General features: G+C 43.1%; 1 protein-coding gene across 2 annotated transcripts in view; it reads right to left on the reverse strand.

Moving 5' to 3' along the window:
- Positions 1–12860, reverse strand: part of HHAT (hedgehog acyltransferase) — a 147251-nt gene extending 134391 nt beyond the window's left edge. The window contains exons 1-7 of one of the 2 annotated variants that reach the window (XM_041413563.1): positions 12737–12860; positions 12299–12423; positions 10826–10893; positions 9525–9638; positions 8721–8915; positions 7228–7440; positions 4518–4689 (exon numbers count right to left, since the gene is read on the reverse strand). In XM_041413563.1, coding sequence (XP_041269497.1) covers positions 4518–4689; positions 7228–7440; positions 8721–8915; positions 9525–9638; positions 10826–10893; positions 12299–12392 — 856 coding nt within the window. In that variant the 5' untranslated portion in view covers positions 12393–12423; positions 12737–12860. Of the gene's footprint in view, positions 1–4517; positions 4690–7227; positions 7441–8720; positions 8916–9524; positions 9639–10825; positions 10894–12229; positions 12424–12736 lie in introns of both variants that reach the window. The other variant, XM_041413564.1, reaches the window with a different exon arrangement.
- Positions 12861–22263: the final 9403 nt, after the last annotated feature.

Below are 22263 nucleotides of genomic sequence, written 5' to 3' on the forward strand. Positions count from 1 at the left end.
AGAAGTAGGTTAAATGCCAATAGGATCTTGAAGTTTAGCCTACAGGAAAGATTAGAAAAAGAAAACTTACATACATGAACACTTCTTTCTACAAAACAGGGAACAACTTAGTATTTTAGAAAAAAAAATCTAAATTTTCTGATTTGTGTTTATATTTCCAGCTTTCAAACAGACCTCAAGATGACAAATATTTCATCAATTTCTCCTTATCATTATCTTCCAGGATGGAAAAAACTAAGACCCCTCTTAGTATTTCACTACTTACATGAACAAATCCCCTGATTTCAACAGCAAAATGCTGCATGCTTCTGAAAATTAACTCAGAAATCTACTTCCTCTCTGTGGACTTATCATGAAAAACTGCAAACACATCAAAACCAGCACCCTACATCAAATTTACACAGACTGCTCTGTAGGTCTCACTGTCAAAGAAGAACATACATAACATTTCTTCTTCTAACAAATTAAAACATGGGATCAGCAACTACAGATTAAGCCACGTGGCTCCACCTTTGAACAGACCATATTTAGACTGACTTACATGCCACTCATATGAAAATACCCTTTTGAAGTAGTAGAGCCTGGTTAATAATTGACACAGTGATAGCTAATTGACAGTACCTTGTGCATGCTTCACTAGAAGAAAAGGACCACACACGGTTACAACATGAAACGCACAGGGAATTCACAATATTCTATCACGTGTGTACATCCCAGATGTGTATCTATACATCACACACTTCTGACAAAGCACAAACAGATTCCTAGTAAAATATATTTTCACAGCCACAGGAGCTATTAGGATCTACATTAATCCAGTGCAACAATTATATTCAACAACATATTTTCATACACACTTCTATCTTCCATCATTCCCTGTACCTTGCCAGATGGATGCAAAGCTCTGCTCAGATGAGCAGGATAAGTAGATGGTGCTGAATCACCAGGATAAATGTGAAGCCTCATCAGGGAAATACAGGCAGTGCTTCCTCCAACAGCTGCATTTTCAGAATCAGACTTAACACACAAATGACCAAGCAACACACATTTCAGTTTCTATACAATAGAATGTACCTCAGCAGAGTGAATTTTACCATTGATAGTCTACGTTGTCATAGCAAAGAAAGAAAAAAGAATCACTTGTTTCAATTTGAGCTCTTTCAACCAATGCTATTAAGCTCCCCATTACCACATGTCAGTGAATTTGTCATTCAAGCTGCAGAAGCTTGAAGAACAGACATTGAAAAGGATCACCAATCTACCTGTCTTTTACTCATTTTTTTTCTCTTCCTTCATTACATAGCATATCCAAAAATTACTCCGTAGAACAGATGAACTTTTAATCTGGCACAGTGTAGCCATTGTTCTGATATGCTGCAATTCATCGAGATACTGGATTACTGGAATACATAGTGGTTTTTATTCTTGGTGCCTGCAAATCTACATTTTACAGTGCAAAATGTAAAGGCAGAAAATTATTCAAAATTAATGTTAAAACTGGGAAGAATGAACTATCATGGCTTCCATTAACAGGGAATATGGGTCTTCCTGCTGTGTCATTAATTCTGAAAGCACCCAATTCTTTCAGCCAATCTGACTGATGCTACCAGAATGAGATGCAGCACCAACACAAAACCACAGAATTGCTATAAACACTGCATTTGATAGTTGTCATTAAAAAAGCACAAATGCCCTGATATTGCTCAGTACATCAATAGCTAACTATCTACAGACACAAACATTTGTGAACAGAGACACAATGATTTGTGAATTCTGGAAAATGCTCACATTCTCCAAACAATGGCTTCTTGGGACCAATAAATAAAAGTTCTGTGATTGCACAGCTGACATCTTTAAATTAATTCTGTGTTCAGACACTAACATCCCTTCCACAAAACTGAAGGACCATACATATATAGCAAACAGTCATACAGTTGGATACAGCCCCATCATATTCCTCATTCTGTTCTGGATGTGGGACCCAATATTTGGTCATTGAAAAGCTATATTGCACCACTTGGTATGTTGCTGCTTCTAGAAACTCATCTGCCTCTGATTCCATCCACACAAGAGAACATACTTCTTTTACTGCTGGGTAACAGTCTCCTATTTTTTTAATTTTATGCCTGTGTGCCCTCACCAATGTTAGTTTAGGTCACTTCAGCATTTCTCCTTTACATGGCCATAAATGGCACTGTTATACACCAGCATTTTTTAACAAGCGTTGTAACTCAGGGTTCAATTTTGGGGTATTTTTTTATTTCTTTGCTGTCTCACCTAACAGGAACACCACAGAGTGATGCAGAACACACTGTGATGAGGAGTAGACTGACATTGCCCTTAGGTGCTGAGAACAAAACCTTACAGCAGGGTTGTCTTGCCTGCACTTCTGGCATTTACTTCCCATTGTTCAAAGTTATCCCAGAAAAAAAGATGCAGTAGCAGATATAAGCTCCCTAATTAGAGGTGACTGCAGAACAGCCTCACATCCTTTCCCTGAAGTTTACCAGGCAATCAGGGCAGCCAGGCATCACAGGGTAAATAGATGTCCCACGCTGTTTTGAAGCTGCTGTAGTCAAACAGGACACCCAAAATGAACAAATCCCATCAGCACAGAAAGGCTTATATACCATGGATAATCCTCCTGAGTCAACAGCAAGCTGCTTCCTTGGTCATAAGACTCAAGTTATCTGATGAAATTAGTTCCAATAACACTGCATGCAAAGTAACAGAGGAGAGTGTTTGGATCTGTACAGAAACTGGTGTAAAAGCATGGTAAGATCCATAAGGGTCCAGTGAGACTTAATAGTAAATTATTACCAGTACCCATACTCATATATTGGTAGCTCCCTAAAGCAAGTTACAAGAGTGACCTACCACTGATTTGAGTCTAAGGAAACCTATATAATCGTTGTGATAAAACCTGCAGAGAAAACATTAAGTGACCAAAATCTCAATCTAGCTCAAAATCTCATTTATAGTATATTTTAAACACCTGCCTACATTACTACAAAAACAAGGCTCAGTGAGAATAGGGTTACCTTTTGAATACACCTCTCCTAAAGGCAGGGTCTCCACAGGCATCTTGTGAAAATACAATCATTTAATTTGACATCAGGCATCTTTACAGTCCAAACTTGCTCTAACAATAGCTTTCACCTCCTGTTCCTTTGAGAAATTTTCACCTTTTCTAACCCTCTGTTCAAAATGCATTTTAATTCTTAGGATAACACACTTTATTTTATCAAATTACACAGACAACTTAGCCGTTGTCTATAACATAACTCTCTCCACTCCCTATAAAATCAACACTGGTAGTCTAGAAGGGAGGGAGGAATCCATCAGTAGGACCACTGCTGGAATATTTAATCTCTAAATCTGGAGCCTTCTCCGCATTATGAAGTGGCCAGCTTTTTGTAAAACACACAAGCACTAGGAGCTAACAGATTTAACTCATCAATGAACGGACGTTTAGAATAGAAAATGAAAAGTCAGAATCCCCTTTCTAAACAATGACTGAGGAGTAGAACAAACAACAAACCACTGAGGCATACTTCTCCCTTTCTTGCTCTCCATCTGCCCTTGCCCTTTTTTAGATATAAAAATTATATATTAAAACATGTATCAAGCGTGTATGTATACACACAAGGGTACACAGAGAGTGCACACATTGCCCTCTGCTGACCAGAGTCCAATGCAGTCCAAGTGCTCTCCAACATACACACACTGGGGTGACACAGGTGAGCTCCAGTGAGTGCTGGACAGGCTCATACCAGTGTGTGTGTTGATCCCTGGTGTAAGAGACACCTCCTGCAAGTCAGAAATCACCAAGGCTTTTTCAGAAACCAGTTCTAAGGTCTGGGGTTTCTTTGCTTTTTTTCTTCCTATCTCGTGAAAAAGCTTGGGAATTGGGGGCAGGAATCAAATCACCCACACATGCCAGTTGCTTACATACCATCACCTAAAGCTTTTGCTGATTTACACTGCATTTGTCAGCATTCTTTTGACTCACAGCTGGGCATTTTAATGAAATACCAGGGAGCTGCAGACAGGGTAGAAGTGGGGGAAGCCAAGCAGGACAACAAAACTGAGAGGCACTAACTACTACTTTCAGGTTACCTTATTTGCAAGTCCTTCCCTCTACAATTTTTACAGGTTCTGTCCTTTTCAACGTGAATGCATAGAAACATCAATCAGAAGAAGATAAAACTAACATCTCTCCTTCTTCATCCCCACAATAAATAAACTCCTTTTAAGTGTCCACTTCTACGACTTGAGAGGGAGAATCACCTTAGACCAAAGTTTAGAGACATACTCTAGACTCGAAAAAGTACAGAATATTTTTTAATTTAGGAAGCAGCTCAATAAGTTCAACTAAGCTGTAGACCACCTTTCTGACAGTGGCTGGCTATAATGTGCTACATTTAAGAACCTACAAGTGGACATAAAAGAGATGCAGACTGAGGTTCTTGAACTGTGGAAAGAAGAAAGATGTCTGCTATTGTTTCTATACTCACCCAAGGCCCAGTAAGATGCAGATTCCAAAGGCAGAGCACTACTGTAGAGAGCATGGATATACATGAGGTGAATCATCAGCTCAGCCAGGCACCACCAAAAGAAAATACGAATTATGCCCACAATTAAGATGCTGAGATTGGTCTTCACACTGAAAGCTTCTTGTCTCCTCATCTAAAGAAGAAATCCAAAGAGGTTACCTGGCACAAAACTGACCATTTTACTAAAATACTTATCCTGGGAACTTTTGACTACACCATTTGGAAATTCCTCACACACTCTTCAGGGAGACTAGTCTCTCCAATCTCAATCTCAGCGAACAGTGTTAAGCAAGAAGAAGCCAAATGTGTATGCATGTTGCAACTAACTGTTGGAAAAAAGGCCAATTGCTGTTAACCTGAAAAAAATCCAGACATGAGACTTTAACTCCTGCAACTTGACCTCTGGAGATAATATAAAAAGATTAAAGAAACTACAGCTATGAAGAAGGTTTTTCAAGCAGCAGCCTTCCAAACAGGAACAATGACTGCTTACTCTTAAAATATCTCCAACTTCTATCAACTGAGAATCAATAACTTGAGGACAGTTCTTAATTCTTCTCCCACAGCATTGTCAAAGTCAGCAAGTTCTACAGAACGTGCTGAGAAAATGGAAGTGCAAGTTAATGCAGTGGACAGGCTTCTCAAGAGGCTCCAAACTCTTAGACTGCTAAGTGCACCAAACACATTGGCATATTATTATTGCACCACCTTTCCAAAATAAAATAGAACAGAATCAAAAATCAGAAACATAGGATTGCCTAAAAATTCAACCATCCATTATTGTGTGCAACATTTCCTTCTCCAGTCTGTAACTGGCCACCAAAAATGCACACACAAGAGAAGTAACCAAGTCATCTGCAGAGGCCCTCAGTCCCAAGCACAGTACAGTTAACATGCACACTCATTTGGAGGGCTCCTTTGTATCAGCTACATGACAACGTGAAAGCTATTTTATCACAGGGATTTGCACGACAGGCCTTCAAACCCAGGTCTAGAACTGCTATGCTTTGCTTCAACCCAGAAATTCAACAAGGCCAGTGACAAAGTGTCGGTGTCTCATTTTTACCTGGCAGTGGATGCCAATTGCCAGAACTGCTATTACACTCTTTGGGTCACACAGCAGTTCACTGCCTCCAGCTCCAGAATTTCTGCTTTCCAGTGTGCTCAGCAGGAACCCCCATCCCAGTCTCAGCTTCAGTTAAGGGGTTCTGAGAGTGGTCTCTTACAAGAGCATCAATAAAGATTCTCTTTGTTTTGTGCATTTTAAATCAACTGCTGGGCACTGCATCCTTTGAAACCCTTTTCTGATCTCATCAGCCAAGGAAATACCCTCTGCTCAGGTAAGAGCTCTGACAATACCCTTCAGCAAACACATTAGGGCTGCTCAGTTTGTTCCATCTTCTTCATGGTTTTAACCACGCATATCTGTACATATTTAAGAAGAACCTTCTGCAAATACAGACATATTATTCTCAATCTTCCTTTTTCTTCTCACACCAAGAATACATGTGCTCTTTGCATAGTTCTTGGCTAAGCTATATCTGGTGAGCTAAGTTTCAAAGCAAGGCTCCCTCAGTTGTTCCTATCAGCTATCCCCAAGCTGTTTTCAGCTTGGAGTCTCATAGGTCTTCTGAAACCGTCCTTGGAAAGAAAGGACAACTGTCCCTCTCCTGGTGTACAAGGATTTAGGTGGTATTTAACACACTTCAAAAGCTACAAAACAATAATTAGTGAAAAAATACTACCTCAGTTTCTATGCAAGTCTATGTGGACTTTTCCCACAATTTCCAGCCAACCTTGCATTTTCCAAAGCAAGTGAAAACAAATGAGCATAGGACTTTTCACTCATGGATCCACCGGAATCTAGTTTCACTTTCATAAAGCCCAGTATTTGCTTTGGCTTCAACAGAAAACACCCAAATATAAACAGAAGAAAGCAATCCCTAGGCTTCTAATCATAAACTGAAAAAGCAGTTTTATGGTTTGAAATGTTCACTCATCTACTTTGACACAATTATTTTAACTATAGACATAACAAGTTGTGATACCACTTCTTACTCAAGTATGTAAAATATGGAAAGCAATAAAGGACGAAAACACGGACTTTTCCCATCATGTAGAAAGCAGGCTTGAAAAGAAGCCTGCAAGGGACTAAGAAAAGCATTCAGTACAGTCTGTAGGTCCTATATTTTAAAAAGCTGTTCAGTTGAAGCAAAGTGCTCCTAGTAAGTCACTAGCTGTTTTCACATCAGTGTGAGGAGAAACTGGAGTTTTCCGGAATTCCCAACACAATCTACCAGCTTTCTGTGGCTCTGAAATCCATTTCAGAGTTAATACCAAGCTTATGATGAAAACATTAGCTTTATTTCACCAGATGAAGAAGAAAACAAAAACACAGTCCAGAAGTTGCATGCTAAAATTATGAACACTCTCCAACTGTAACAAAGCATGTCACTGGCTCGCTGGTTGGAGGGATGAATCTGATGTCAGATAAGAGCATCTTGTGAAGCAGAAGAACTTGGGGAGGCAGGTTTGTGTTAAGAGCTGATATACAGGACACTACAAAAATTCTCATGAATACTCAAAATTGTAACATTCCTATGGTATTCTTTCTTGATTTTATAATTATGTGGAAGACAGCTTTAGACACCCAAGCAACAACCACTGTTACCTGTTTACTGAATTCATCAAAATTCACGAGGGGTCCATTGTGGAATGTAGGATAGTAAAACACATATGCCAGCATCCAGGGGAATGAGTGGGATGCCTTCTGGGCAGGTGTATGCCAGCAGTACTCCAGGCTGAAGCTAGTACAGAAGAGGCAGCGGACAGACACGGTGAAGAGCAGCAGATAATACTCATTTTCAGTGTCATACCACTTTCTCTGCAAAACAAAACAAAGCCAGATCATGATGGTGCAACACTGTGTTTTCTCTATGGCAAGGCAACAATGTCTACTCAGATCTCAACTTTTGGGGTCAGCAGCAGCAGGAACAAACTAAAGCCAATAGCAGTGGGAATGAATCTTAAGTGAACAGCACTAAACACATGAACAACAAGCACTGACTTTTGATGGAAAAAGGTCCTCCACAGCTACTGCAGCCAGCATAAAGGGACAACAGCTTGATTTCAGAAACATGTCAGGCTGTGAAGTACCAGGACAGCAGGAGAGTTCTTCTTACATAAATGAAACATTATCTACCTCAGATTCAGACCAGTACTACAATATTCAAACCAGAGGCAACACAACTGATAGCCAAGGGACTACTAGGGCTGAAGCTAGATGTGAAGAGAATCAGTCACTCACGAGAAAACTTAAGGCTGGAAAAAGTGTTACTAACCATTTATTGATACTTTGACATTTGGTATCACACATGTTGCCAACAACAAAAACCTATCATCACAAAAAACTTGGAAACATCAGCTAATGCAGCTGGGCAGACTGACAATTTGTATTGCAGTGGGCCCTCTCCTCAGCAGAGCAAACCACAAAACTGACCACAGCACATAAAGAGATTCTACACACTCATTCCCCCTCTCCCTGAACATCAGGGCAACAGCCCTTATAACCAATGTCCTGTTCTTCTCATTGGTCCAATAAAATACAACAGGACACTTCCTCATAACTGGTCAACAGTTTTTCCATATCTGTACTACCCAGAAAAAGCTGCTAGATGAAGAGCAAAGCTGAGCTTGCTTACAGCTAATTGATACAAGTAACTCATTTGGTACAAATCAAACTGTAGGAGAAAGTCTCCCCTCCTGCAGAAGTCGCAGTCACCAATAAGTACAGGCACGCTTAACTGAGTAACTCCTGGATACAAACCCAAAACCCAGCACCTTAAATTGGCATGATTAGAGTTCCAATGAAATGTGTTTAACAGAGCACTAGTGAAGTATTATCATACTCCAGCTCCACTGAATACCACTTACACATTAAGGGACATACTGTTATTCCAATGCACTGGCCACCACAACAGAGAAATGTGACTTTAACTGGAGAAGCTCCAGCATGAGTCACCGCAGTGCTACTGCTTAGGATTCCTCAAACCACCCCCTGCTTATATCAACTGAAGGGACAGTATGCTGCCATGGAGAGAGATGCCATTATAGACAACCATCACCATAATTAATTTGATGCTTAATTAGTCCTTCTCACATTACCTTGGTTTCTTCCACGGCTGGTATGCGTAAAGTGGACAGAAGGATAAGGGAGCACAACCACGTCAGGAGTGACAGCTGAAATTGAGCCACAGCAAAGGAAATAGCTGCATGTAACAAAATGACAGCAAAGCCCTTGATTCCCAGTAACAACCAGCAGGCAGCCATTCCATAAACCATCAAGCACCATGGTTTATACTGTCAGAAAAAGAAAAGTTAACAATCTTTTAGTTTAATTATTTTTAAAGAAAAAAGGCACTCAATACCTGTGATGCCTACACAGGTTCTGCAGTAGAGACAAATATACTCAACAAGGTGAGGAACATTGATGAAAAAACACAGAAACCCAACTGTATCCCTAAAAGTGAAAGGGAAGGTGTTTCTGTAGTATCATCACATGAAAAAAAGAGCCTCCCTAATTTGAGGGAGAGCATAATGCCTTGCTTTCCTTCCCCAGACTAGGAGGAGGGACACCACACACAGATAATTTCCCACAATCATACAATCATTTAGCAATCATGCCAAAACCCAAGCAGCTATCACGTTACATACTTTCCTCATAAAGGAACAAATGCACCCTTCTTATGTGTACAAGTCAAACAATGCTGTTTAATGGCTTACAACAAGGCAGAGGCTTTTAGAGGTTGGAGGCTGAAGTCTCCAAACATTAAGGCAACCAACTGCTACGCACAATTCACACCACAGGATGAGATTTCTTACTGTCAGTGGCCTCACTGCAGAGCTTCCCATGTTCACAGTAAACAAACCCATCAGAAACCCCTCACTGTGAAGAAAATCTCTACATACCTTCTCCACCAAGAGCCTGGACATTTGTGATACCAGCAGGTGACCAGCCAGAAGCCAAAGTATACGTTCCCTTCCCCATTCAATCCAGTAGCTCCACTCAAAGTCCATGGGGTCCTGTGGCATGAAGGGAACTGGTCACTATGTGTATCTGGCTATAAGGGACAAATAAAATTGCTGTGTGGTACCCAACAAAACTCCCACATCTCAGGAACACTATTTTAGCAATCCAGTTGGATCACTTACAGAAGTGAATTCAGCACCATTTTCACTTCCAGTGGGGCAAAGTCCAAGAAAACAGCTTTACATGGTGTTGTGCCTCCTCAGCCTCGCACTGGTGCTGAAGCTGAGCAACTTCAGCTCTCCTGAGGGATTCAGAAAGCAACTCTGCTCTGCCTTGGAAAACCAAGGACTTCAGTAGAAAGGTACTTTGCTGGAAGAAAAGTTGAACTCCCCATTTCAGCAAAGTCTAATTGCAATCAGATGGAGTTAGGTCAGCTGGAGTTACTTGTGGCAGGAGATTTTTATCTAAATTAGGTAAGAGGGATCAGCCAGTAGCCCCTTGTCCAATACAGAGCCTCACTAAAAGTTCATGTCAACTGCCTTAAAGCTTTCTAAAAAGCACATATCAAAGGTCCATTACCAGCAGTGATGGCAGGCCTAAACACAAAACACTTACACAGACATGCATTCCTGCTTTTCTGTAAGCAATCCTCAAGATTATTTGCATTATTCGCTTTTGACCTCACACACTTTTGAAGAAATGCAAGCAAGGGGGGATAGGGATGTGGTTTTTTGTTTGGGGTAGAGAACTGCCAGTTTTCTTACTGTTTTGTGGGGTTTTTTTAATACCACCTATGCTTCTTTAAGACCTTACACCTTAAAATCTGTACTCATCTATGCTGTACTAAAGACCAACCAAGAGAAAAGTATGTTAATTGACATTTAGCATTATCCAAATTACCCAGTAACAAGAAAAAGGGGGAGAAGACTGCAGGAGGTGTCAAGGTTGACCAGAGTTTTAAGGCCAAAAAGTAAAATAGAGGGTTATCAAGATACGTAGCCAAGGATAAACACTTAAGCCAGGGATCAAGAAAAGGAACAGAATTTTGGTTATGATTCTTAGATCCAGACACATCCAGCCAGTCTCTCTTCCTCATCAGAAACATCAGACTAAAATTAACTATAAATATCCAAATCTGCATGTTACTATAAACTCCTAAAGCTAAATCAGAAGCTTGGATGTGCAAAGGGCATGGAGGCATGATTATTCCCACAAAACTAAATGCTGTCACCCCTCCTACCTTTTTCAGCCCCCGAAAGAGAGTCCCTGGGTCCAGCCCAAACCTTCTGTCCATTGCAGCTTCAAACTCTGCAGGGAAGAGCAAACCTTTGATAAGGACACAGCAGCCAGAGCAGAAAGAGTCAGGGGTGGGTCCTTTGCTGCTCAAGAGCAACACCTTCCCACGTGGGCTCCACCAGTGACGATACCCATATCCAGGGAAGGGCAAGTCACCACATCACTGCTCACTAGGCAGGGGGCCAGCTGCACCACAGCTGTGCCCCACAGTAATGGCAAAGCAGTTTCCCAGAACCAGTGTTTTGATTCCTGCTGGCTATGGGGACAGTAGGAGCAACCCATCTTTTAGCACACAAGACCTGCACTAATCCTCACTCGCCATTTTTCAAAACTGTCTGGTTTCTCCCACCAGACCAGAAGGGGGGCACAGACCCAAGAGTGGCCAGAACAGCCAAAACAGGGAAAAGCTGCTCAGAGAAGCTGCCTCTAGAGCCCATTGCCACCACATTTTGCCACTTCTGCAGAAGACTTGCTGGGTGCAAGACCATGGGTGCACAGCTCTGTACCCAGTTATAGGAGTGGAAGGAGTTATACAACACTCCTTCCACTGCTCTGCAAATGCCTTTCTGGCACTTCTGTTATTCCCTTGAGTGCTTTCAAGAGCCGGGTAGAGTCATTAATGTAGAACCTGGTTGATTAAAGCCTAATAAGATGCAATATATACTCCCTGCAAAGCCTCTCTAACTTGTTATACTTTTATAATACAACCTTTATTTCCATTTGAATACCAATGTGCTATAACACAGCTTCTTTTCATCTACAAATTGTACTTAATTTGTTTCAAATCCCACTCTGCTCTGCAATACACAGCTCCAAACCAAGTCACCATAGCAGCTACCAAGAGATTATACAGGGCAGAGGTAGGTGTTTGGAAACAAGCTGACCACAAAGCTCTACAGACAACCCAACTGTTGCTGAGTCCTGAACTCAGCACTGGAGCCAGAGCTCTAGGCAGGGAACACCAACTTGCCCTAGGGTCTCTCCAGGTTCAGACCCTGGCAAGTACCATCAGAAGGCACAGCTGCTTCTGAACCACCCACCTGCAAGGAGCTGTTGATGACTAGCCAGGGAAAACAAGCCAATTCAAACCCAACTTCCCTGAATTTTCCCTATCTGAGTAGCTGAGCTTCAGAGGTCTCTCTCATCTTTTCCCTGACAGCCACGTCCCAGGACAGCATTACCATGGGGAGTGCTAGCACTCAAAGGCAAAAAAGCCCTGGGATGAAGCTCTCTGCTCGGGTGGCATCTGCCTACTGCTTCCTCGCACAGAGCAGGTCGTATAAAGCTGGGAACAACACCGGGGCCCCTCGCACGGGAACAAAGTAGAAACCAACCACAGAGAACTCACAGCAAACAGCCTCGCCAGCCACGGGCGGGAAGCTGTGTCCGAGCGAGCACGCCCACGTCGCACACTTACTTCGAGACACTTGGTGCGCTTCGTAGAAAGCGTAGAGGTGGGAGCCCACGGTCAGGAGCCCGTAGAGGCACAGCTCCCAGGCCGGCAGCAGCATCGGCACGGAGCTGCTCCCACCGGCCGCCTCCCTGCAGGGAAAGAGAGGACGGGAGCGGTTTCCTAGCGAGGGGCAGACGGGGACCGAGCAGAGGGACACTCGGCAGGGCACCGCGCCTCCAGGACCCCGCGCTCGCTGCCGGGCCCGGGCGGCCCCGCTCCGCTCCGCCCGCAGCTACCGGGAGGGCAGGCGAGCCATGCCCGGCCGCGCCGGATGCGGAGGCCGCGGGTCCAAGGGCTCACACGGCTGGCGGGACCCTCGGGACAGAACCAGGACCGGATCCCGGCTGCTCTCACCGACCCGGGACAGAAGGGAGGGGAGGGGAGACGCCGCTGCCCCCTTACCTGAGGAGTGCTGTGCCGCCGAGAGAGGAAGGAGCGGCGGCAGCGGCGGCCTCGGGCGGGCTAACCGGAGGCCCCACACCCGCAGGCGACTGGGCGGCTCCGCGCCCGACCGCTCCCGCCACTCGAGCGAGGGGCGGAGCTCCCGGCGCTGCGCGTCCCTGGCCGAACGCTGGGCGGCGCTGCAGCCCGCTCGCCCGCGGGGTGTGCACCGCTACGGGGCTGCGTGCGCAGGGAAAGGGCGTGCGTACAGCGGCGGGTGACAGCGGCGGGTGTAAATGCGCTTATAGGGTGTAAATACACAGCTACGGGGTGTAAATGCACTTATAGGGTGTGCGTACACACCCACAGGGTGTAAATACACAGCTACGGGGTGTAAATGCACACCTACAGGGTGTAAATACACTTGTAGGGTGTGCATACACCTACAGGGTGTGCATACACCTACAGGCTGTAAATACGCAGCCACAGGGTGTGCATACACCTACAGATTGTAAGTACACAGCTACAGGGTGTAAATACACAGCTATGGGGTGTAAATATACAGCTACAGGGTGTAAATACACTTATAGGGTGTGCATACACCTACAGGGTGTAAATATGCAGCCACAGGGTGTGCGTACATCTACAGATTGTAAATACACAGCTACAGGGTGTAAATACACAGCTATGGGGTGTAAATACACTTATAGGCTGTGCATACACTTACAGGGTGTAAATACACTTATAGGATGTGCATACACAGCTACAGGATGTAAATACACAGCCACAAAGTGTGTGTACACCTACAGGGTACAAAAACACAGCTGCAGGGTGTAAATACACTTATAAGGTGTCCATACACCCACAGGGTGTAAATACACTTATAGGGCGTGCATACACCTACAGGATGTAAATACACAGCCACAGGCTGTGCATACACCTACAATTGTAAATACACAGCTACAGGGTATAAATAAACAGCCACAAGGTGTGTGTACACCTACAAATATACAGCTACAGGGTGTAAATACACTTATAAGGTGTGCCTACACACCCACAGGGTGTAAATACCCAGCCACAGGGTGTGCATACACCTACAGAGTGTAAATACAAAGCTACAGGTGTAAATACTCTTATAGGGTATGCATACACAGCCACAGGTGTGGATACACCTACAGGGTGCATGCACACATGTTCTCACACACCTACAGCCTGCACACACTGCTACAGGGTGTCCGTACCAGGCTTTCACAGCCTTCTCGCCCACTCTCACCAGAGTGCAAGGCACATTTATGCTGGCACACTGTTTTTACCATTAGCACCACACAGTCTGATAAATCAGCAGGTCTGAACAGCACCACCAAAGAAGAGCATGAGGCTAGAAATGCCGGTGGTGACAACTCCCTCCTGGATCAACCTGCATTTTAGCAAGGGCTTCCTCCTCCTCCTGGCACTGCAGACATAAGTAAAGAACCTCACGGTTCCAAGAGTTAATAGCACACTGACTTTCCAATCCCAAAGGTTTGAGCAATCTGTGTTCATCTGATCTTGCACCAAGTGACTTTTAACCTACTCTGTTACTGCGATCAGTGGTGCCATATATTAATAGAGGGAAATATTTTATATCCTATTGGACATTTTCTTGCTAGATCTTTAAGTTCCTCTTGCAAAATAATATTTCTGTTCCCCTGATCACCTGCCTGCACCCTCAAATTCCTGTTTCTGGATCTTTGAAAGCCAGACTTCTATCTGATACTCCAGGTGAAGGCATAGAATCCAAGAATCACAGAATCATTAAGGTTGGAAAAAACCTCCAAGATCATCAAGTCCAACCTTTGACTGAAAACCACCATGTCAACTAAATGATAGTGCTAAGTGCCACAACCAGTCATTTCTTCAACACTTCCCAGAAGGGTGGCTCCACCACCTCCCTGGGCAGCCAGTTCTAATGCTTAACTACCCTTTTCATTAAGAAATTCTTCCCAATGTCCAACCTGAAGCTCCCCTGGTGGAGCTTGAGGCTATGTCCTCTTGTCCTGTCAGGAGCTGCCTGGGAGAAGAGACTGACAGCTACCTGGCTACACCCTCCTTTCAGGCAGTTGAAGAGGGTGATACGGTCCCCTTGAGCACCATAGACAGCATAGACACCCCCAGCTCCCTCTGCTGCTCCTCACAGGACTCATTCTCCAGACTTTCCACAAGCTCCATTGCCCTTCTCTGAACATGCTGCAGTGCCTCAACATCTTACTTGTAGTGAGGGGCTAAGAACTGGACACAGCTCTCCAGGTGTGGCCTCACCATTGCCCAGTACAGAGGCAGAAATCCCTGCCCTGCTCCTGCTGGCCACACTATTGCTGGTACAAGCCAGAATGCCATTGGCCCTCTTGACCACCTGGCCACACGCTGGCTCGTGTTCAGCTGGCTCTCAACCAGCACCCCTGGATCCTTTTCCACTGGGTTGTTTTCCAGTCACTCTGCTCCAGTCAGTTATCAGTCTCATCAGTATAAGGAGTTGTCTTCCCTATTTTAACCAGACATGCATCTCCTAATATCTCCAATAATTGTATTTGTCCATCAGAGCCTGTGATAATCTTGAACGATTTTTGCCTTTTCCTCCATTTTGTCTTTCTGCCTCTCTTTGCCAGAGAATGACTCACCTTCAGTTTATGGTGTCAGTTGTGATAGCCCCTAGATATATGAATTGCATTTACTCTGTGGAACTGCTGTAAAATCTCAGGGTTAGGAATGTTCTCCTCTATGATGCCCAGATGTTATTCTCTGCTGACAGTGCTCCCCCAGTCTTTTGTCCTCATCGGGTTAGTTAGTACATTACCCACCCCCTCCCCCCTGCCAAAAAAACCTGACAACAGACTGTATAACAACACCAAAACAGCAGTCCTGAACTTGTAAAAACATTTCCAAAGTACTGCAGCTGAGTTACAGCCACTAAGGGTCAGCAGAGTTTGTTTTCATGCAGTTTTGTGGATTCTGGTCATCTGTCTGAAGCCGGCACAGACACCAGGCCCTCTAGATGGCTGCATAACACCAGCAGTATGCCAGCTGCAAAAACGGAATAGGTACAACAAGGTACAGATTTTACATCAAGTTACTCCTAAAAGGACATCTTTATCACTAGTTACGTGGTGACATTCAAAAGTCCCGTATGGACCAGGTACCAGCCACCCTTCCACAAGGGTCACTGCCAAGCCCAGTGAGCAGGAACACTGACAAACTTGACAACAGCCCCAGCTGGAAGATCTCACTGTCTGGAATTCTACATTAGATTTTTTTTCCCCCCACCTTTATTGAAGCCATTTTATATAATTCAACAAGACGAGTCTCAGTGAACAAGTTTGTAAGAGTAGCTGTAAACTAAGCTGCTGAAAATCACTAGCACAAATACCTATGCATTGACACGGCCCTCACAATTTTAGATGGCATGGATGAAAAGCAAGTTCTACTGCTCCTACAGGCGCTGACAGGCAGCAATGGAATCTGGGAGCAAAAACTCTAGAAAAATGGCAGCAGAAAGTCCTATTCGTCATCTGAGCAGCAGGGAGGTAACAGGTATTATGTGTCTCTTGCCCTGTGTCTCAGCAGCTACACAGGCCTGGCAGCCTCTTCAAAGCATATGCCCTTTGAGAAGAAAGCAGCGTTACTCTGTGTACACATGGCAGCTTTCTCTGAGGCCAAAATTAACAATCAGCCTTAGGCAAAATGATGATTTGTGACGGTAGAGATACTTTCTTGGTACAAATTAGGAGCATCTCTTCTGTTTGAAGGTTTGCACTGTGCTTACTCATTTCCAGAATGGCTGCAGAGTGTCTTCCCCCCACCTCCATGAACAGAGGGTCAGACATCTTGCAGATTGTGTCAGGCATCACTAGCAGAGAGTCTGTCCATAATAGATGTTCATGTCCCCTTTTTTAACTTCTATCACTTCTGAAGCTGGCATAGCACCTGAGTTTTGCTGTACTGTACTGTAACAGGTAAGTTAAACTGTAAAGTTCAAATGCCATTTGGTCAAAGTCTCCATTTCTTATGTGGCAGGTTGAGATGTGGTTATCAGGAACTTAAGCAAAAAAAATCCAGAATTAAAAAGGACAGAGGTAACAGGAGGCCTTTAAAAGAGGCCCTTACTTTTGCCTTTCTATGCAAGGTGAGCTTTTACATAACTCTTTATTACATAATCATAGAATGGGTGAGGTTTGAAGGCACCACAGTGTGTCATCTGGTACAACCTCCCTCCTCAAGCAGGGTCATCCCAGAGCACATTACACAGGATTGCATGCAGACAGTTCTTGAATTTCTCCAGTGAGGGAGACTCCATAACCTCTCTGGACAATCTGTTCCAGTGCTTTGTCACCTGCACATTAAAGAAAGTCTTCCTCATATACAGGTGGAATTTCCTGTGCATCAGTTTCTGCACATTGTCCTTGTCCTATTGCTCAGCACCACTGAGCAAAGCCTGGTCCATTATAGGACCTGGTCATCCTGTTGACAGAGTGACAAAACTATCCTTTGTCCCCCTAAAAAAGAAAGAAGCCCAGAAGTTTCTGTCATCAATTAGGTGAAAAGCCACCTCATAGGACCTTGGAAACTTCACCTCAAGTTTAAGGGTAGCTAATCGGATAGGAGCCAAAAAGTCCCGCCTGAACAATTGGGTAGAAAAAGAAGAGAACATAGGAACTAATTGCTTTTGTGAGGTGTTTTACCAGGAGCAAGATCTCTTGCACCTGGCTCAGTTTTTAATGTTTGTTATTTGGCCTTTTATTAAACCTTTTTTTTTTTCCAACACTGCAGCAGAAGCCATCCTGCTTAGGCCTCCAAAGGTAGCTAAGCTATCTTGGGTGTATTCTATTCCTCTGAGAGCTTATTAGACCTGTCTCAAGGAGGAAAATATAATAGTCCATCTTCTTGACACCCCCACTCCAGACACTGACAGACGTTGATGACAACCTCAGTTGTCTCTTCCCAAACCTGACATGCCCAGTTCCTTCAGCCCTTATTCATAAGCAATGCTCCTGTCCCTTAATGATCTTTGTTGCTCTCCTCTAGATCCATTCCGGTAGCTCCATGTCTCCCTTGTAATAAGGCACCAAGAACAGGACACAGCACTCCAGAAGAGGCTTCACCAGGGCTGGGTAGGACCTAGTAATTTCTAGGGCCTCATCATGACCATGTATAAAAGGCAAGGTGGGGGTTTTAAAAGACAGTTAAGTGGGAAAACGAGGCATTTTGCAGCTGGGAAAATACAGCAAATATCAGGTTTTTAAGGAAACCGTTTTTGTAATTGCCATTGGTTTCACATCGTGTTAAGAAATCAAAATGAGTATATATCTACTCAGCAATGGATTTCTCAAGGAGGCTTCTCAGTGAGGGTTCTCACTGGTTTTATTTTTTAATATAAAGTCCCAATGGGGATTACATGCCCTAGAGCTTTCTCTCCCAGGCTGAGATCTCACACATTGACTCACGACTCTTGTTTTCGTTCACCCTCTGGAAATCACGCAGCAGTGCCCCCTGCATGCAACATCTGAATGATGGGACACAATCAGCACCCACTGAGATTTTGCAGGTTAGAAGTTCAGCAGCAGATAGAAGGATAAGGTATATATATTTTGGAGAAATCACCACTATGACAAGAAATCTCCATGTAGCAAACCAGCAGTATTAAAACTGGAAAATTGAAATATATGAAAGGTGTGGTATGTACAAAGAGAGGTAAGTGTGTCTTCCAGTAACCAAGTTAAATGTGACTTTAACTTGGTTATTGGAAGACACACTTCCAATGAGAAGTGGAGGTTAATGTGAACCTTTTGTCTGGAGATCTCAAGCCCACAGTTACGGACTCTAGGGAGACAACATGCAAGTTTATCCTTTTTGTCTTGTTCGGCTTGGCTTAATGAAAAGTGGACATTACACTAAGCCAGCAGCATTGCAGAGTCCCATCTTTAAAGGTTCTTCTCTCCTCTGACTCCCAGCTCTGAAATGGGCTTGTTGTGAAGTGCCAATCATTTTTTATCTCATCACCTTTAGCCATATTATGTAGATAGTGTTTATATAGAGAGCCTTACGATTTGCAAAGTTACTGTTTCTGTGCACACTTCATGAGTCCCTTATAACTTTGAGAACTTGCTTCATGCTCTGAGGCTGGAAAAGTATCTTCTCTCTTTTCACTGGGAATTCATAAAATTGCTTTTGGAAAAAGTACAGTAAATTATTACAGTATTGTAACTAAGCAGCTCAATGTTGAATTCATGCTGAACATCTCAGAGGCATCCTCGCCAATGCACTACCTGCTTTTCTTAACTAAAGCCCTCAACTAAAGCACACCTCCTGCTCAGAGCCTTTTAAGGGATTTCTTCACTGATAACATATTCTTCCCTCTCACGAAATGGCAGTTTTGAGAGGTTTGACATCCTTGCTCTCACCATGGATGCAGAGACGACTTGCATATGGGGGCCATACCTGGGGTGAAGTTTAACTGTGCTACCTTAATTGTGTCTGAATGACACACATGATGATAGCTCATCATGTTTGAGTCTAAGTTTCTAAGTACTCAGCTATTAAACACACAGGTGGGTTGTTTCTTTTTCTCACAATACCCCTTAGAACTTATCCAAAGTTATGCAAGAATTCAAGGAGTTAACAATATGAGATGTAGTGAAAAGGACCAAAACTTGCCAAAATTATACTCATTGAAGTCTTGAAATCAGTGAACAAAGTCCATCGAAAAGACAGGAGAAGAAATAGGTGAATTGAAATTCTTAAAAAAAAATCTGTGCCAAAGTGAAAACAATAAAAAGGCAATGGGATTACATGAAGTGCAGGGAAATGGACCAAATTTTGTCCAATTGATCTTCATTGAATTCACAAGATTTCATTTCTTTTCACGAAATTAAGAAAGGATTGGAATGAAATGAAGTGCAAAAAAATGAAATAAAAGTTTGTAAAATAACATACTTTTTGAAATTACTAGAAAATTGAAATCTCAGTGTATCATTTCCTTTATGAAATGAAAATGCTTCATTTTATGAAGGGGAATGAAATCTCAAGATTTTAATGAGTAACATTTCATTAAGTTTCAGCTCCTTTCACTGCACTTCATTCTACTGCATTTCAATAATTTTCCTTTTCATAAGTAATTTTATAGTTTTCAATTTCATTTCCGTTCATTATATTTCCTTTCCTTTTTTTTTCCCTTTCATTCCATGATTTCTCATTTCATTTCCTTTCATGAAATCTCAACATTTCATGAAATGAAATGAAATCTGCAGATTACAATGAGTATAATTTCATTAAGTTTCAGTTTATTTCACTGCTCTTTACTTCATTCCATTCCATTTGTTTTCACTTCTTTTCAGAATTTTTGGGTTTTTCACCCTAACTGGTAATCAAGCTGGGGCCTGTGGTTTATGTGCCCATCCATTTGCACAGGCTTAATCTTAAAGGTCTGGGGGCAGCAATGTTGTGACCCTCCCATGATTCTGCTGGCATGTCTTTTCCAGCCTGAGTGTCCTTTTTCTTCTCTCAACCCTACCTCTAAGCCTGATGGCATCTTATTGCTGGGACTGTGGTCCACATCACCACGCATGGTTCAGATTAGAATGATGTAGGAGCAGCACAGCTGGGAACATGCCTCCATCATCTTGGCATGCCATTTCCAGCTGCAGTGTGCCTGGAGCTGTAGGCTCTTTTGCTCTCTCAATCCCAACCCCAGCAACAGCTTGGCACTGTGGCAGAGGTCCCCATCTCCTTAGATAGTCCAGATTAAAAAGTGTGGAGGCAGCAACATTGGCACCCTGCCATGATGCCCTTGCAATGCTGTTTCTCGCCCCAGTGTCCTAAAGACATAGGTCCTTTTCCTCTCTAAATCCTGACTTCAACTCTAGTCCTATTGGCAATTTCCCAGAGGTTTTCACTGCCACAGGTGGCCCAGAGTACAAAGTGAGGAGGCAGCAATGTTGGCACCCTGCCGTGATGCCCTTGCAATGCTTTTTGCAAAGGACAGTGTCCCTGGAGCTGTAGGCTCTCAGCTCTCTGACCCCTAACTCTAACAGCAGCTTATTTCTGCTCTCAAGATTCCCATCACCAGGGCTGGACTGGATTAAAAAAGTGTACAGTGACCAATTGTGGTACCTGCCATTATGCCCTTGCAATAACTCTTCTAGTCTTAGTGGTGTCTTTCCAACATCAGATAGTAGCTGTATTAGAAAATTCCATGAAAAGTAAGTCAGCCTGAAAAAAGGATGAAGATGAAAAAGAAAAGCAATGGTTCTTGTTTTGATGGATAAGACTAGATGTAGTATAGAACTCACAGAGGCACAGCAACAGTCTGTGGATCCAGACCTGGTACCCACAGAGACAAATTGCAAGGTTGGGAGTAGAATGAGCTACAGAGAAATATTGCAGCTAAGGGAGAGCACCCTGAACTGTTGCACAGGGTAAGGAATCTTGTTTAAAACATGGACATGTTGTTCAAGGGACTTCAGTCAAACTGGTACAATCACCTTTTAGTCTTACACCTGTCCTCATATAACTGTTTTAAGTCTATAACCACAATATCACCAAATCTGGACATGAACTTCTCTGGAAACAATTTCTGCCCTCAGTAACACTTCAGCAGGCAAGTGAGTGAAGAACATAGCTATTCTCTGCTTCAAACTACTCTTCACCAGATTAACTATTTCCCAGCTAAGATTTTTCTAGTTATCAGAGGGAAGTTTTTTTCCATGTGTTCAGATAGGAACATCATACAGCTCTAAATTACAGTGTTTCATACATATAAATAGATCTACTAAGTATGGATCTGCTTTTCTTCATCTGGACAGACAGGCCTTAACTAAGGAGAAGTTATTTCTTCACCTGGCAGCCAAGAGGTACATTTCATCAGAAACACTTGTACGATGAGGTTGCAGGAATAATGAAGTTACTCTTGGAGAGAAAAAGTCCAGGTTCATAACAGTCCATACGACCCTCATTTGGCCATCTCTACCTTCTAAGGGTGTTCATGTTAGAATTGGCAATTTGTTTTTGAAGGTGTTAGACTTTGCTCTGTCCCGTATAAGAGGTAACCCACATATATCCAAGCAGTCCATTCTCCCATGTATGTCAACACACACTGCTCTCACAGGGGAACCAGAACTGTGTGTACACAGCTACTAAGGAGAAGATTCCCATCCAGTTTCACCCCAACACACAGGCACTGTGCCCAAAATATCTGGTCCTACTGAAAAAAAAAAAAAAAAAAAAAAAAAAAGAGAGCAGAAGTATGGTAGCTACTAGAGACTCTTTAGTCTCGAGGCTAGAAAATAATTTGTATTAACAGAACTTGAGAGCATACTCAAGTTTTTTTTCTAATTTCATTGTTGTATAGAACTGATTTGCTCAACTGAGACTTCTGTCTTTGAGGAGAGAGTCAATGCTACCAGCCCAGCTCTCCCAGGCAGCCTAACAATAACAAAACACAGAGTGTGTTCATTAAGTAAGAACATGAAAATACCACCAGGTGAGCAAGCAGGTTGCAGTTTCAATAGTGTTTTCAT

This window comes from Onychostruthus taczanowskii, unplaced genomic scaffold (assembly GCF_017590055.1).
Source record: "Onychostruthus taczanowskii isolate IOZ18803 unplaced genomic scaffold, ASM1759005v1 scaffold42, whole genome shotgun sequence".
Classification (NCBI taxonomy): Eukaryota; Metazoa; Chordata; class Aves; order Passeriformes; family Passeridae; genus Onychostruthus; species Onychostruthus taczanowskii.